The 15,814-nt window shown below is 43.6% G+C and overlaps 1 protein-coding gene across 2 annotated transcripts in view; it reads right to left on the bottom strand.

Annotated features, from left to right (window-relative positions):
- Positions 1–15,814, bottom strand: part of LOC109932672 (LIF receptor subunit alpha) — a 195,186-nt gene that overhangs the window by 32,795 nt on the left and 146,577 nt on the right. For both annotated transcript variants that reach the window (XM_048619315.1, XM_020531812.2), the window contains exons 6-13: positions 14,705–14,868; positions 13,527–13,710; positions 10,874–11,149; positions 10,036–10,165; positions 8,384–8,550; positions 5,489–5,634; positions 1,046–1,211; positions 63–130 (exon numbers count right to left, since the gene is read on the bottom strand). In XM_048619315.1, coding sequence (XP_048475272.1) covers positions 63–130; positions 1,046–1,211; positions 5,489–5,634; positions 8,384–8,550; positions 10,036–10,165; positions 10,874–11,149; positions 13,527–13,710; positions 14,705–14,868 — 1,301 coding nt within the window. The remainder of the gene's footprint in view (positions 1–62; positions 131–1,045; positions 1,212–5,488; positions 5,635–8,383; positions 8,551–10,035; positions 10,166–10,873; positions 11,150–13,526; positions 13,711–14,704; positions 14,869–15,814) is intronic.

Here is a 15,814-nt window from a genome sequence, read left to right as displayed (position 1 = left end):
AATTTCGAATTTTTGCCTGGACTTTCACCTCATGTCTCAATGTTATCATTTGTAGTCCTTACCTTCCAGTAAATAGTCACAGTCCTGTTTGGCATAATCTTTCTCCAGACATTCAGGCTGGTTGATGGAGCTGTAATTAGAAGAATTTGAGAGACAAACGGGCATAAGAGGGAAAAACATTTGACATACATCATCTGTCAACTTTCTAATATGGAATTATCTTGTTACTGCATGGTACCCCAAATGTAGTTTATGGAATCAAGAATGTACTCTTGCCAAATTGTTGCTTAGTTTAACCCAGATTGGATCTTTAGCATAAGTTCACGGGCAAAAACACAAACTTCAAGCTACGCAGTACCACCACCAACACAGATAAAACAGAAAGCAGTATGGGCAGAGTGCTATAAAACCGCTACATTTGCGTTTAATGTGCAAAATCAGACATTTCATCTGTGGTGATACAAACTTCGAGAATTTCCCTTGCATTTTATTACAATAATTTCAACTGTGAACATATCACTGCTTCTTAACACATGATATTCCTAATCACATACACTTGGTCAGTTCTTTTGCCACCCTTAGGAGTGTTTTAATGGAACAGTGTAGAGAGAAATCTATTCTATATCTAACCCTGCGCTGTACCTACCTGGATATGTTTGATGGGGAGAGTATAGAGGACATTTTACTCAATATCTGAATCCAGTGTTGCACCTGTCCTGGGGGTGTCTGAAGGAGACAGCATAAAGTGAGCTTTACTCTGTACCTATCCCTGTGCTGCACCCATCCTGGGAGTGTATTATGGGACAGCGCAGAGTGAGCTTTACTCTATTTAATCCATGCCATTCCTGTCCTGAGGATATGATGATGGAGATAGTGTAATGGGAGTTTCACTCTACATACAATCAAGTTTATGAAGTTTGCTTCTAATCCTTGTTATCTGCAGCAAAGTGCTGCATCCACAACATTAACTTTTCTCCATGTGGAGAGTAGCTAGTCTTGCATAACACAGTCTTTGACCTAGATTACGCTCCTCTTGGTTACTCACCAGCTTGTTCAGTTACAACATTTATCAAATTGCTCCATTTACTCCACTTCCAAAAATGCTGAGCAGAATAACGAGCCTGAATGGAATATCTTGTATTAGGTCTCAAATTGTCTAATGTTACTATGTGTCTTGCATCCTTAGGTCCTCCAATCACAGAGTAGTTATACTGCAATACAAAAATGTTTATAGATTAGACACTGCATCAATTACTCATCAATAACAAGATAGGTCGGGAAAATCGGGTCTGTAATCTCTAGAGTTTCAAAGAATGAGAGGTGATCTCATTGAAACTTACAAAATGCTGAATGGGATAGACATGATAATGCAGTTAAAAATGTTTCCCCTGGCTGGAGAATCCAGAAGCAGGGGACACAACTTTAAAATAAGGGAATACCATTCAGGTCAACGATGAGGAGAATTTCTGCTTCCTGAGGGTTGTGAATCTTTGGAATTCTCCACCACAGAGGGCTGTAGAAGTATTTCCATATGTTTAAGATAGAGATTGATAGATTTCTGATTACCATGACAAAGGTTTATAGAAATGGAGTGAATAAAGCCATTGAAGAGTTCGATCAGGCACAAATAGTTGAATACGGAATGGTTGGGTAGGTTTGAATGACCTACTCCTGTCACTATAACTGGGAGACAAATTGTGCAATAAGGGGAAACTCCTCTGGGGGGGAGAAACCAATATTTACGTGGTTAACACCACTTGCAAGTCTTAGGCCTGAATTCCACAGATTCCCAAGTTGACACGTCAGGTCTCCGTACTGTAAGAAGAATCCAGAGTTTTGGGAGGTGATGGCCTAGTGGTATTATGGCTGGACTGGTAATCCAAAGACCCAGACAACGTTCTGGGGACCCAGATTCGAATCCCACCAATGGCAGATGGTGGAATTTGAATTCAATAAATATCTGGAATCAAGAATCTAATGATGACTGCGAATCCATTGTTGATTGTCAGGAAAAACCCATCTGGTTCACTGATGTCCTTTAGTGAAGGACTCTGCTATCCTTACCTGGTCTGGCCTACATGGGATTCCAGACCCTAAGCAACACGTTTGACTCTTAACTGCCCCCTGGGCAATAAATGCTGCCTAGCCAGCAATGCCCTCAACGCGTGAATGAATAAATGAATAAAGAGTTGCTAAAAAAAGTAGAAAAATAGATGTACCAGAACTGACAGACTAAACAAAATACTGAACAACAGAGGTCCTTCTCTCAGGGGGAGCCTACAGGGTAACCTAATAGATGTTTTTATGATTACGAAAGCCATAGGAAGATAATACCATTTGCAGGCAAGGTCTAGGGGCTATAACTAGACAAGGTAAGAGACATTTCTTCACCTAGGGAGGCTACAATGTGAAACTCACTACCAGAAGCGTAGTTGAGTAGCAAATATGTATTTAAGAGCAAGTTAAAAGTTAGACAAACAACTTATATTAAAATACTGCCTTTAATGTAATAAAACATTATAAAGAAAAGTATGATATTGAACCACAAGGAGATATTAAGTCATGACCAACAGTTTACTCAAAAAGGCAGATTTTCTTTATGAAGAGTTTTAAAAGAAGAAAGCGAAGTAGACAGAAAGATAGGAAGTCAAGCCCAGAGCTTGGGCATAGAAAACCGAAGGTGGGACTAGTTTAGTTTGGGAACATGGTCAGTGTGGATTGGTTAGACCAAAAAGTCGGATTTCCATGTTGTATGACTATGACTCTGTGTGTAGTCAGCAATGCTGGCACCAGTGAAATTAGAGCCAGGTTTAGGAGGAGCCTAGAGGGTTGTGGGCGCAGGGGGAGCTTATAGAGTGACAGGAAGCTGAGTCCATGGGGGTATTGGAAAACAACAGTGAAAGTCAAGATGTTACTTGACCAGTAGCCAAGATCAGCGATTGTAGGGGTGATATGGAACAGAAAGTCCAAGGTAACCCATGGGAATTAGAGCTTTTGGATGACTTAGAGTTTACAGAGAGTAGAATACTGCCAGAAGTGCATTCAAATAGCCAAGTCTAGAGATAATGAAAGAACAAATAAAGGTTTCAAGCAGCAGGTGAGCTCAGTTGGAGTAAAATCAGGCACTGAGACAAAGGCAGAAATGGACAGTTTCAGTTATGGTGTAAGTATGAGGTTAGAAGCTCCTCTTAGGATCAAACGTGATGCTAAAGTTGCAAACGAAATAGAATGAAACAGTGGTGGGGTTAAATAAAGGAGGATGGAAGGTCGCTAAAGGGAACATATACACTGGTATACACCAATGGGCTGGTCATGAGTACAGTGCAAAACAGGTCAAAATATTTGCAGTAGACGACGATATGGTTTATTTCAAACTTCTGCATGTTTATCCATTACATCTTTTTGATGAAAGATTGAAGATCCTATTTCCTGCCATTGACGTTAAGCTAATTGGTCTACATATCAATAAATACCATATAAATACAAGGAAATTGTGACATTGTTCTACAATTGGTAAATATTCCTTTAGCTACGTCAATACTACCATCCTTTGTCACTTCACTCCTTACATTCAAAAAGACATCCTCAAAACCCTCCAGAGTTGGAAATACCATCCTGCACAATTTATGAGCTCCTCAACTGGGAAAATCAGGTTTGCATCACATCATCATTTGGTCACTATTGTAATGAATTGAACTGAATTGAATTAGCTTTATTGTCACATGCAATCAGATGAGTACAGTGAAAAATTTACAAATCGCCTCTTACGTCACCATCTTAGGTACAAAGGTATAGATTCTTCAGTTACAAGTTCTTGGGGAAACAAAACTGGAAAATAAAGAAATAAAAAGTGCAGCATTGCAGATTGTAGGACTAAATTAGAAAATAGAGGAATTTTTTTTTTTTTTAAAAATCATTCACAGGATGAGGACATCACTGGCTAGGCACCATTTATTGCCCATCCCTCATTGCCCAGAGAGCATTTCAGAGTCAACCATGTTGGGTCTGGAGTCACATATAGACCAGATCAGGTGAGGATGGCAGCTTTCTTCCCTAAAGGACATTAGTGAACCAGATGTGTTTTTCTGACAATCGATAACAAATTCATGGTCATCATTAGATTCTTAACTCCACATATTCTATTGAATTCCAATTCCACCATCTGTCGTGGCAGAATTCGAACCTAGGTCCCCAGAACGTTATCTAAATCTCTGGATTAAAAGTCCAGCGACAATACCACGAGGCCATCACCTCCCCCCTTATAAAAAGTGACAAGACCATAAGACATAGGAGCATAAATTAGACCATTCAGCCCATCAAGTCTTCTCCACCATTCAATCATAGCTAAGTTTCTCAACCCATTCTCCTGCTTTCTCCCCGTAACCCTAATCAAGAATCTATCTCTGTCTTAAATATACTCAATGACCTGGCCTCCACAGCCTTCTGTGGCAGTGAATTCCATAGATTCACCACGCTCTGGCTAAAGAAGTTTCCCCTTATCTTTGTTGTAAAAGGTCTTCCCTTTACCCTAAGGCTGTGCCCTTGGGTCCTAGTCTCTCCTACCAATGGAAACATCTTCCCAACATCCACTCTGTCCAGGCCATTCTGTATTCTATAACTTTCAATTAGATCCCCCCCTTCGGCCTTCTAAACGCCATTAAGTATAGACCCAGAGTCCTCAAATGTTCCTCATATGTTAAACTCTCCATTCCTGGGACCATTCTCGTGAACCTCCTCTGAACCCACTCCAGGGCCAGTACATCTTTCCTGAGATATGGGGCCCAAAACTGTGCACAATACTCCAAATGTGGCCTGACCAGAGCCTTATAAAGCCTCAGAAGTACATCCCTGCTCTTATATTCAAGTCCTCTCAAAATAAATGCCAAAGTTGCATTTATCTTCCTAACTACTAACTCAGCCTGCAAGTTTACCTTGACAGAATCCTGAACTAGAACTCCCAAGTCTCTTTGCACTTAAGACTTCTGAATTTTCTCCCCATTGAGAAAATAGTCCATGCTTCTATTCTTCTTACCAAAGTACATAACCTCACACTTTCCGACGTTGTACTCCATCTGCCACTTCTTTGCCCATTCTCTTAACCTGTCCAAATCCTTCTGCAGCCTCCCCGCATCCTCAATACTACCTGTCCCTCTACCTATCTTTGTATCGTCTGCAAACTTAGCCAGAATGCCCACAGTTCCTTCATCTAGATCATTAATGTATAAAGTGAAAAGTTGTGGTCCCAACACTGACCTCTTGTCACCAGCTACCCTCCTAAGAAAGATCCTTTAACCCCACCAAATAGAGAAATAAAATGAAAAAAATAAAAATAAAGATTGAGGACTCATCCCATCCTGAGGTTGAATGAGTTAAATCTGGGCAGTGCTATTTACAGGTCAACAAGTTGGTCTCAGATAAGTTAGTGGCTTTAGCAGAAATAAAAAGAAATGAGATTAGAAAAGTTAATGTTTTTGATGTAATTACTTACTGTCATGTTGCTCCCCAAATGATCTCTTATTTCCATCTCACAAAGCAGTGTGATCCCGGTATAATCTACTTGATCTGACCAGGATACGTTGAGACTTGTTAATATTTTGGCTTCTTCCCTCAGCTGGTGAGGGGCATAAGGGTGAACTGGAAGAAAGATTAAAAGTCATCAACTCAACCGCAAAGATTCGTACGCAAACCTATTGGCAAATATAAAGCCGGTGGCACTTAAAAAACCAAAAGAACTGTGGATGCCTGAAAAATCACGTTTGCATGACATTGTGCTAGTGGCACTAATCAGGCCAAACAGAAAGGTGCTAGACATCTGCCTGCATTCAACTGAAAACCTTTTAGGACCCCAGGTGTTTTGCAGAAAGCTCACTAAACATCCAAATATTGGGCTGCATTAGGTTTTCAGTCATACTGTTGCACATACGTAAAAATTCTATCATCTAGTTTGTCAAAAGGACAGGTAATAAAATCAAGAGAGATAGCAAGAACTGCAGATGCTGGAGTCAAAGATAACACAGTGTGGAGCTGAAGGAACACCGTAGGCCAGGCAGCAGAGGAGCAGGAAAGTTGACATTTCGGGTCGGGACCCTTCTTCAGAAATGGGGAGGGGGAAAGGAGCGGATAAATAAGTAGGGGGTGTGGGGCTGGGGAAGGTAGGTGGGATGGTGATAGGTGAGCGCATGTAGGGAGTGATGTGGATTGGTCAGTGGGATGGGAGGGGCAGATAGGTGGGAGAGATGATGGACAGGTTGTGTCAGGTCAAGGAGCCGGGGATGAGAGGGAGGATTGGACATGGGATGAGGCGATTTTAAAGTTGGTGAAATCCATGTTTAGGCCATTGGGCTATAGGCTCCTGAGGTGGAATATGAGGCGCCGCTCCTCCAGTTTCCAGGTGGTGTCATTATGACACTGGAGGCGGCCCAGGACGGGCATGTCACCCAGGGATTGGAAGGGGGAGTTAAAATGGTTTGCAACCGGAAGGTGTTGTCATTTGTCGCGTACAGAGCGCGGGTGCACTACAAAACAGTCTCCAAGTCTCCACTTGGCCTCACTGATGCAAAGGAGGCCACATCGGGAGAAGTTGATGCAGTAGACCAATGTGCAGGTGAACCCCTGTCTCATGTGGAAGGCATGTTTTGTGCCTTGGATGGAGGGGAGGTGAAGGTGTAGCACTACCTGCGGTTGCAGGGAAAGGTGCTGGGGGCGGTGGGGTTAGTGGGCAGTGTGCAGCAAACGAGGGAGTCGCAGACAGCACAGTCCCTACAAGAGGCAGATTGGGGTGGGGAGGGAAATATATCTTTGGTTGTGGGGTCGGATTGTAGGTGGAGGAAGTAGCAGTGAATAATACGTTGGATGTGGAGGTTAGTGGGGTGATATGTGAGGACAAGGGGAATTCTGTCTTTGTTGGGGGGAGGGGATGTGAGGACAGAGGTGCAGGAAACACAACAGATGTGGTTGAGGGCATTTTCTATCACTGGAGGGGGGAAGTTACGGTCCTTGAAATAGGAGGGCATCTGGGATGTGCAGGATGGAATGCCCCATCTTGGAAGCAGACGTGGAGGAATTGGGAGTAGGGGATTGCATTCTTGTAGGAAGGTGGTGAGAGAAGGTGTAGACTAGGTAGCTGTGGGAGTCGGTGGGCTTGAAATAGATGTCGGTTTTGAGGCGGTCACCAGAGAAGACAGAGGGGTCCAGGAAGGAGACAGAGGTATCAGAGATGGTCCAGGTGAACTTGAGGTTGGGGTGGAAGGTGTTAGTAAAGATGATGAACTGTTCAAGCTCCTCGTGGGAGCACGAGGCAGTGCCGATACAGTCACCAATTTAGCGGAGGAAGAGATGGGGGATAGTGCCACTGGAGCAGCGGAAGAGGGATTGTTCCACTTTTCCTATGAAGATGCAGGCACAGCTTGGGCCCATGCGGGTTCCCATGACCACCCCCTTAGTCTGTACGAAGTGGGAGGAGTTAAAGAAGTTGTTAAGGGTAAGGACAAGTTCAGTTAAGTGGATGAGGGTGTCAGTGGATGGGAACTGGTTGGGCCTTGGGAGAGGAAGAAGCGGAGGGCTTTTAGGCCATCCGCGTGGGGGATACAAGTGTATAGGGACTGGATGTCCATAGTGAAGCTGAGGTCTTGGAGGAGGTGGTGGGTGTGGGTGGTATCCCGGACGTAGGTGGGGACTTCCTGGATCAGAGGGGAGAAAACAGAGTCAAGGCAAGTGGAGATAAGTTCAGTGGGGCAGGAGCAGGCAGAGACAATAGGTCAACCAGGGCAGTCAGGTTTGTGGATTTGGGGAAGGAGATAGAAGCAGGCGGTGTGGGGTTGGGGAACAATAAGGTGGGAGGTGACCTGAGGTGATGAGGTTATAAATGGTTTGAGAAATATGGTTTGGTGGTCAGGTGTGGGGTCATGATCGAGGGGGTGGTAGGAGGTGGTTTCAGAGAGTTGGCACCTGGCCTTCGCGATGTAAAGGTCAGCATGCCATACCACAACCGTGCCTCCCTTGTCTGCGAGTTTGATGGGGAGGTTCGGGTTGGACCGGAGGGAGCAAAGGGCTGCACATTCCATGGGGGAGAGGTTGGAGTGAGTGACAGGAGTGGAGATGTTGAGGCGATCGATGTCGCGACAGAAGTTGGAAATGAAGATCAAGGGAGGCCTTATTCCCTCCATATGATAAGCTGCATTTGTATGAATGTGTGTGACTAGCCTGTTGACTATGTCTGGTTCAATACATGAAGAATGGGCAGTGACACAAACAATGGGAGGCCAATTGCCTTGTCTCGAAGCAAATTTAAAATATTCCAACAGACACCTGCTGGAATAAATTGAAGGCGAAGACAACAGCGCAGAAGGTTTATGACAATCTTTATTATAAATGATATACTTACACACGTTGGTCACATCCACCGTTATATGGGACTGAGCTTCCCCCAATGGATTTTTACCATGTACTGAAAGATTATATATATCATTGCCATTTGAAATCGGAAAACTGCACCAGTAATCCGGGTGGATCTTTGAAGCTTCTTCACATGGTGAGGTGGTCTCGGATGACCTAATGAATGAGAAATATTGGAGACAGTGTGTGGTCACCGTTGCATAGCTCTTGGTTTTTACACTGTCTTCTATTAACAGCTAATGATTTCCAAACTGTATGTCTGGGAATTGAAGTTAAAGTAATTTCACGTATAATAAAACGATGATGTTTGCTGATTTTTAACTCATGGGAATTTAAGGCAGCCAATTTCTGTACTGCAGGTCCCTCAAACAGGAAATAAATGTTTTAGATATGACTGCCTGAGGAGAAACAATAGCCTTGACTTTCAGAGAAGCCCCCAGCAGCTCTTGTACGAACCAGTGTTATGGGATTGTTTGCACCTACTTGAGGCAAGCAGCTAGTCTGAATGGAAAAACATTCCTTCACATAATGCACAAAACTGACCGGGAGAGCCCTGGAGCGACTCAAAGAATTAGTCACTTTGGTTTCGTGGCTCAAAGCTTATATTTGGATGCAGTCCCCTAGCTCCCAAAGAAAGAAAATCTTGGGAGGGTAGACTCAAGAGGGTTGACCAAAGAAAAGCAAACAGTTTACAGAATACAGATTGAAATTGCTGACCTTTCACCTGTGAGAGCAGCAGTCAAATCACATCCAAACGGAATGGTGTGCATTCATCTGTCAATCAGCTTCACAGCAGCTGTTTCAGCTTGATTGCCACTGTGCATGGGAACTGCTCTACCATCCACAGACAAAGGTCACAAGATGGAACAAGAGCAGGAAAGTTATGCTGAACTTGTTTCAAACACTGGTACAGCCCCTGGTAGGGTGTTGCACCCAGTGCTGGGTGATGTATTTTAGGAAGTTATCATAGATCATAGAATCCCTACAGTGTGGAAACAGGCCATTCAGCCCAACCCTCAGAGCATCTCACCCTGACCCATCCCCCTATAACCCACCTAATCTACACATCCCTGAACACTATGGGCAATTGAGCATGGCCAATCTACTTGGACTGTGGGAGGAAACCGGAGCACCCAGAGGAAACCCACACAGACACAGGGAGAACGTGCAAACTCCACACAGACAGGGAAGGAGGGTCTAGGCCCGAAACGTCAGCTTTCTGCTCCTTTGATGCTGCTTGGCCTGCTGTGTTCATCCAGCTCTACACCTTGTTATCTAAGAAGAGGAGGGCACAGGTTTAAAGTAATTGAAAAAAGTGATAAGAGAAAAAGCTTTTTCACAAAACAGGTAGTTAGGATCTGGAAGGCACAACCCAAGACTGTTTTGGCAGCAGGCTCAATCAAGCTTTTCAAAGAGCATAGTTACTTGAAAAGGAACATATGCAAGATTATGGGGAAAAGGCTGGAGAAATGCTTATTCAAAAAGCTACTGCAGGCACATGGGCCGCATGGCCTCCTTCTGTGCTGTAGTAATTCTGTGATTCTGAGAAGACTGGTTTGATAAAGGGCCACACAGTCCGACTCAGTTCGATGAACACAAATTCACAAAGGAAAAGTGAAATAAACACAGAAAGGAGCTTACCTGTTGATGAGACTATATATAGTCCGACGCTTTGAGACTAATGAAGTTGACCTCCCTGGTTCGAAAGTACAGTTTAGTGTTTGTAAGTCACGTGTTTCACAGCTGAGATTTCTTGGCAAATCAGGGGGATCTAAAAACACAAGTTCAAACGCACTCATTCGGTCTTTAGATACATAGGCTCTTGATTAGCAAGGGGATCAAGGGTTACGGGAAGATGGCAGGGGAACGGGGTTGAGAAACACATCAGCCATGATAAATAGTGGAGCAGACCGATGGGCCAAATGGCCTAATTCCACTCCTCTATCTTACCGTCTTACAGAAAGCCTGTGGATACAGCCACAGTTGGCTCCTACAATGACAATTTGATTCCAAGACTCACATCATCACTTGATGTACAACTACTACAAACAATGATTGCTACACATGGTCAACAGCTACCAGTAATCATTTAGGAGATAAGTATGAAACAGGTGACCACTGCAAGAATTATTGGGCTTCCTCCCTTCAGCACCATTAACCAGTGAAGTAAGCTTACCACACTTGAAATGTTGCTCATCTATCAAAACAACGCCAATGATCAAAGGCAACCATATCCACCAATCTACACCACATACATTATTCATGATCATATTTGGTATACAAGCATTGTATAGTTTGTTGAATGTACATCGTTTTGCATGGTGTGCACTGCACTGGCATTGCAGTGTGTGGACATCAAGGTATACTGGCAACCCAGCTCAATCAGGCGGCCATCAATTTCCAACATTCAGCATGCACACAAATACAGAAATCAAGACCAACCAAAGTTAATTGCCATTCATCTCACCACAATACTTACAGCCAATATATATGACTGCTCCTTCGTACTCAAGCACGTTTGTAATGCAAAGAACGTTTGTTCCAGATTCTATCGAGGGGGTGACATTCTGTACCTTGATGGCCTGGCTCCTGTCACTTAATTCGATAACTGTTGCATTCAAGTCACTAAAATACAATTTATCAATTCTTTTTCCTTGACCAGCTACACAACAAAACGTCAAGCTGGATCCTGCTTTTAGAACAGTACCATCCACGGGATAGATTTTACCCTTGGTTTGGTTAAATGTGTCTAGCCCTGGAAAAGAAAAATAAACATACTTATGACAAATAAAACAGAAACGCTCAAAGCACTCAATTCTGGCAGCGTTTACAGGGCTAAAAACAAAGTTGACATTTCAGGTCAACAGGCTTTTATCTGAACTTATTACAACTTTGGCTTACATGACACCTTTCACCTAATAAACTGATTGAAAGGGCTTTGACGTTAACTTGACGACACTTTAAGAGACATTTAAGCGACTCCAGGATAGGCACATGGAGGATAGCAAAACATAGGGTATGCAGGGTAGATTGATCTTAGTAGGATAATAAGTCAACACAACATCGTGGGCCGAAGGGCCTGTACCGTTCTATGTTCTACGTAACAAAGATGCAAAGAATTTGATGTGAGCAGAAAGCAGATCACATGCAGAAGTAAAGTTACTGTCAGGGAAGGTGTTCACTGCTGACCCTCACCTTGACCAAACATTCACACCACAGCTCAACAGTGAACTAGAGAGGCCCAGTGATGTGCCCACACACTTTAGAAGTTACAAGCTGAAGACACACCCCTTGAGGGCTGTGTTGAGCTCATCGATTCTTCAAAAAATATTTGATGGTAGCACTGTAGATAAATTCTAATCTCAGATCATCTGCCCCCACCATCTTTTGCCCACTCTCCAGCTCGCCAATACCCAACACCCAAGTGGGTGGAGGAGCTGGGGAAAGAACAAAGTGAAGGAGGAGGAGAGAAAGAGAAGTTGGCATGGTCAGGGAAAGTGGGAGAGGGGCTGGCAGGAGAGTGGGAGATAATACATGATAGGAGAAGGACAGGACAGGCAGGAGAGGGGAAGGGCTGAGGTGCAGAGATTGCAGGAGTGAGGAGGACAGAAGCTGTGATATGAAAGGAAGACTGATATGAGAGGAACAGAGAGTGAGGAAATAGGAACAAGATCTGGAGGGAGAATGTACAGATGGTAGCTGAGAAGGGAGACAAACAGGAAGAGAGGTGACTGGATGCAGCAAAATAACTTCAGTTTGAGATGGGTAGAAAACATTTCCCTAACATATTGTCTTGGTATGGAGTGTGGAAAAGCATGTCCTCAAGAGAAGTGGAACATTGGAAAATACACGAAGGATGAAAGAAGTCTTGTTTTTATTCACTCCTGGGATGTGGGCATGACTGGCCGGGCCAGCATTTATTGTCCATTCCTAGTTGCCCTTGAGAAGGTAGTGGTGAGCTTCCTTCTCAAACCACTGAAGACCATAAGCTGTAGGTAGACCCACAATGCACGTAGAGAGGAAATTCCAGCAGTGTGACCTGACAACAATTAAGGAAGGGCCATTTATTTCCAAGTTAGGATTATAAGTTACTTAGAAGGAAACTTGCAGGCGATGGCCTTCCTATGCATCTGCTCCCCTCGTACTTAGAATGGAAGAATTTATCGGTTTCAACGGTGCCGTCTAAGAAGCTTTGGTGAATTTCTGCAGTGCATCTTATAGATGGTACACTCAGCTGCTACTGAGCCTCAGCAGTGGAGGGAGTGGATGCGGTGCCAATTAAGTGGGCTGCTTTTTCTGGATGGTGTCAAGCTTCTAGAGTGTTGCTGGAGCTGCACTGATCCAGGCAAGTGGGGAGTATTCCATCACACTCCTGACTTGTGCCTTGTAGTCTGCAAGTCCAGAATTACAGGTGTGTATGTAGCCTGTCATCAATGCAGACAAACACTCAAATTAATTTACTGTTTTGTCTCAGTTTTGCGCTGAATTGCAGAAAATAGTACTTATGGGCCAATCAAAACAATTTGCTGCATTGGTCCAAGTTACACGGAGTGCAACTCTCTGACAGGCGAGTGGCCTAGACATTGGGTGGCACAGTGGCTAGCACTGCTGCCTCACAGTGCCAGGGATCCAGGTTCAATTCCAGTCTCGGGCAACCGTCTGCGCGGAGTTTGCATATTCTCTGGTTTCCCCCCGAAGCCCAAAAGATGTGCAGGCTAGGTAGACTGGCCACGGGAAATGCACAGTTAGAGATAGCGTATGGGGGATGGGTCTGGATGATACACTCTTTGGGCGATTGGTGTGGACTTGATGGGCCGATTGGCCTGCTTCCACACTGTAGTGATTCTATGATTCAATGAAAACTCTCAGACGACACCACCAAAGCGAACTAAAATATGATACAATACCCTCAGGGTTACTTGAAAAATGTCATACAATTTACTGTATATTAAATGAGTTCATATCGCTAATGGCAAGTTATATGCCAGAATGCACAGCATGGCTTTATACCATACAGATTGACATCACATCACTCAGTGAACCTACCTTCGTCAGTGAAGTTTTTGTTTGAATATATGGGTGAGATCCAGTCATACTGTTTCAATATCTCAGGAAGGTAACAAGGGACTCACCTTCAATTGTTAAGGCAGGACTCCAGTCACTCCAAGCTTTGACACCAGAAAACAGGACTTCACTCTCACCGCTAATGGCACGGATCCTCACAGAGTGTGCTGTGCACTGGAGAGGCATATCTGAGGTCCAGTTGAACTGCAGGATCTTGTCACGGTAAATGTCCAGAGCGCTACTGTAATTCCCCTGCAAAAATAATCCTTTTTCAGAAAAATATGGGTGGGATCTTTCTATAATATTAAGTCAAAATCAGAGAGGGTAGAAATAGATAAACTACATTTGGTGAGTCGGGCAATCTCACACTAGGGAACATAACCTAAAAATTATAGTCAGATGTTATTGGATACCGTCTTGGGCAGAAATTGGCTGCCACATGTCCTATTTGTTCTTTGATAACACTTTGAAAAGGACTTCATTGAATATAAAGTTGTTTGAGATTCAGAGTGGTTCCAGCGAGTCAGCTAACTTGTTAATTCAGTTGCTTCAGCACCCAAGTCAGGAAAAGCAAGACAAAGTGAATAGGAGTCTCACTCCTGGTAGTTTTCTCATTGAGTCCAGTCTGCCACTCAATGGGTAGAATAGTTCATAGATCATAGAATCCCTACAGTGTGGCAACAGGCCCTTTGGTCCAACAAGTCCACACCGACCCATCCCCCTATTGCCCACCTAAGCTCCACATCCCTGAACACTATGGGCAATTTGACACGGCCAATCCACCTAGCCTGCACATCTTTGGACTGTGGGAGGAAACTGGAGCACCCGGAGAAACCCCACGCAGACACGGGGAGAACATGCAAACTCTACACAGACAGTCGCTCAAGGATGGAATCAAACCCGGGTCCCTGGCGCTATGAGGCAGCAGTGCTAACCACTGAGCCACCATGCCGCTATATCTTCTGATCCAGCTACTAAAACCTACACGTGTAGACTTCAGGCTCAGCTGGGATACCTGCACATGGTCAAATTTTTTCAATATGCATACAGACTAGATTTACCAAGCGTACTCTATCACAAGCCAGGTCTTACGTGACAGGAGGAGAGAGAGCTGAAAACCTAAGGTGTTCTCAGGTGAAGACCAGAACAATACACTTGACTGCAAGAATCTTTCACCAGAGTTTCTCAAATGATAGTCCAATAACTGACATCAATTCTCCATGTATAATTTCATAATTTCACTTACCGTCCAGACCACTTGCATTTTGTGTGTGTGGAGGACCTGGATTTCGAAGATTAGTTCTAAACCTACACCATATTTTGTGCCACCTTCATTCCATTCCACAGTTAGCTGGAAGTCAGTTGGGCCTTTCAACACCCTGAGGAGTTCTGGTGTGTAAGGTTGAAATACTGAAATGCAAACAGATCAAAAATAATGATGTCTGAAGCAAGTTATCTATATTGAGAAGATCAGAAAAAGAGTAACAGATTTAAAAAAAAAAAATTCACAGAACAACCACTTCACTACCAAGGACAATATTTATTTCCCATTCTAACTGGCCTTGAATATTTGGTGCTGAGCCACCAGTTTCAACTGCTACAGTCCATATGGTGTAGGCCCACACAAAGACTTCTTAGGGATGGTGCTCCAGAATTTAAGTCAGAATGGGGTGTGAGTTGGAGGGAAACTATTTGCGTTCCCATGCATCTCATGTCATTGCAATTCCAACATATAAGAATTCAAAGGCACAGAGCCGCTATCCATGGTTGCCTAATAAAGTTAAAGATTGTATCAAACTCAAAATAAAGACATAAATGTGCAAAGGTCACAAGATTGGACAGAATTAAAACTAACAGCCAAGAATTGTTTTAAAAAATTAATGAGGGAAAAATTAGAGTCTGAGAGAAAGTTAGCCAGAAATGCAAAAACAGATAGGAAAAGTATCTTCAGATATTTAAAAAAGAAACAAGTTAACAAAATAAGTGCTGGACCTACAGAAAAGGTGTCTGGGGAATTGAGGATAGAGAGATAGTGGAAGAACTGAACAGATATTTTGCTTCAATCTTCACTAGAGACAAGCAGCAGCCTAGAAATAGCTATAGGTCGGGAATTAAAAGAGAGGGAGGTATTCAAGAAAACTACCATTACCAGGGAAGCAGAACTGAGCAAACTGTTGGAACTGGGAGTTGACAAGTGCCCAGATTCTGATGGATTTCATCCTAGGGTCTTAAAAGTAGCACCTAGTTAGATGGTTGATGAGATAACAAGGTGTAGAGCTGGATGAACACAGCAGGCCAAGCAGCATCATAGGAGCAGGAAGGCTGATGTTTCGGGCCTAGACCCTTCATCAGAAAT

Source organism: Rhincodon typus, chromosome 3, assembly GCF_021869965.1.
Source record: "Rhincodon typus isolate 14 chromosome 3, sRhiTyp1.1, whole genome shotgun sequence".
In the NCBI taxonomy this organism is placed as follows: domain Eukaryota; kingdom Metazoa; phylum Chordata; class Chondrichthyes; order Orectolobiformes; family Rhincodontidae; genus Rhincodon; species Rhincodon typus.
The sequence above is the reverse complement of the archived record's forward strand: the minus strand, read 5'-3'. Positions and strand labels throughout refer to the sequence as shown.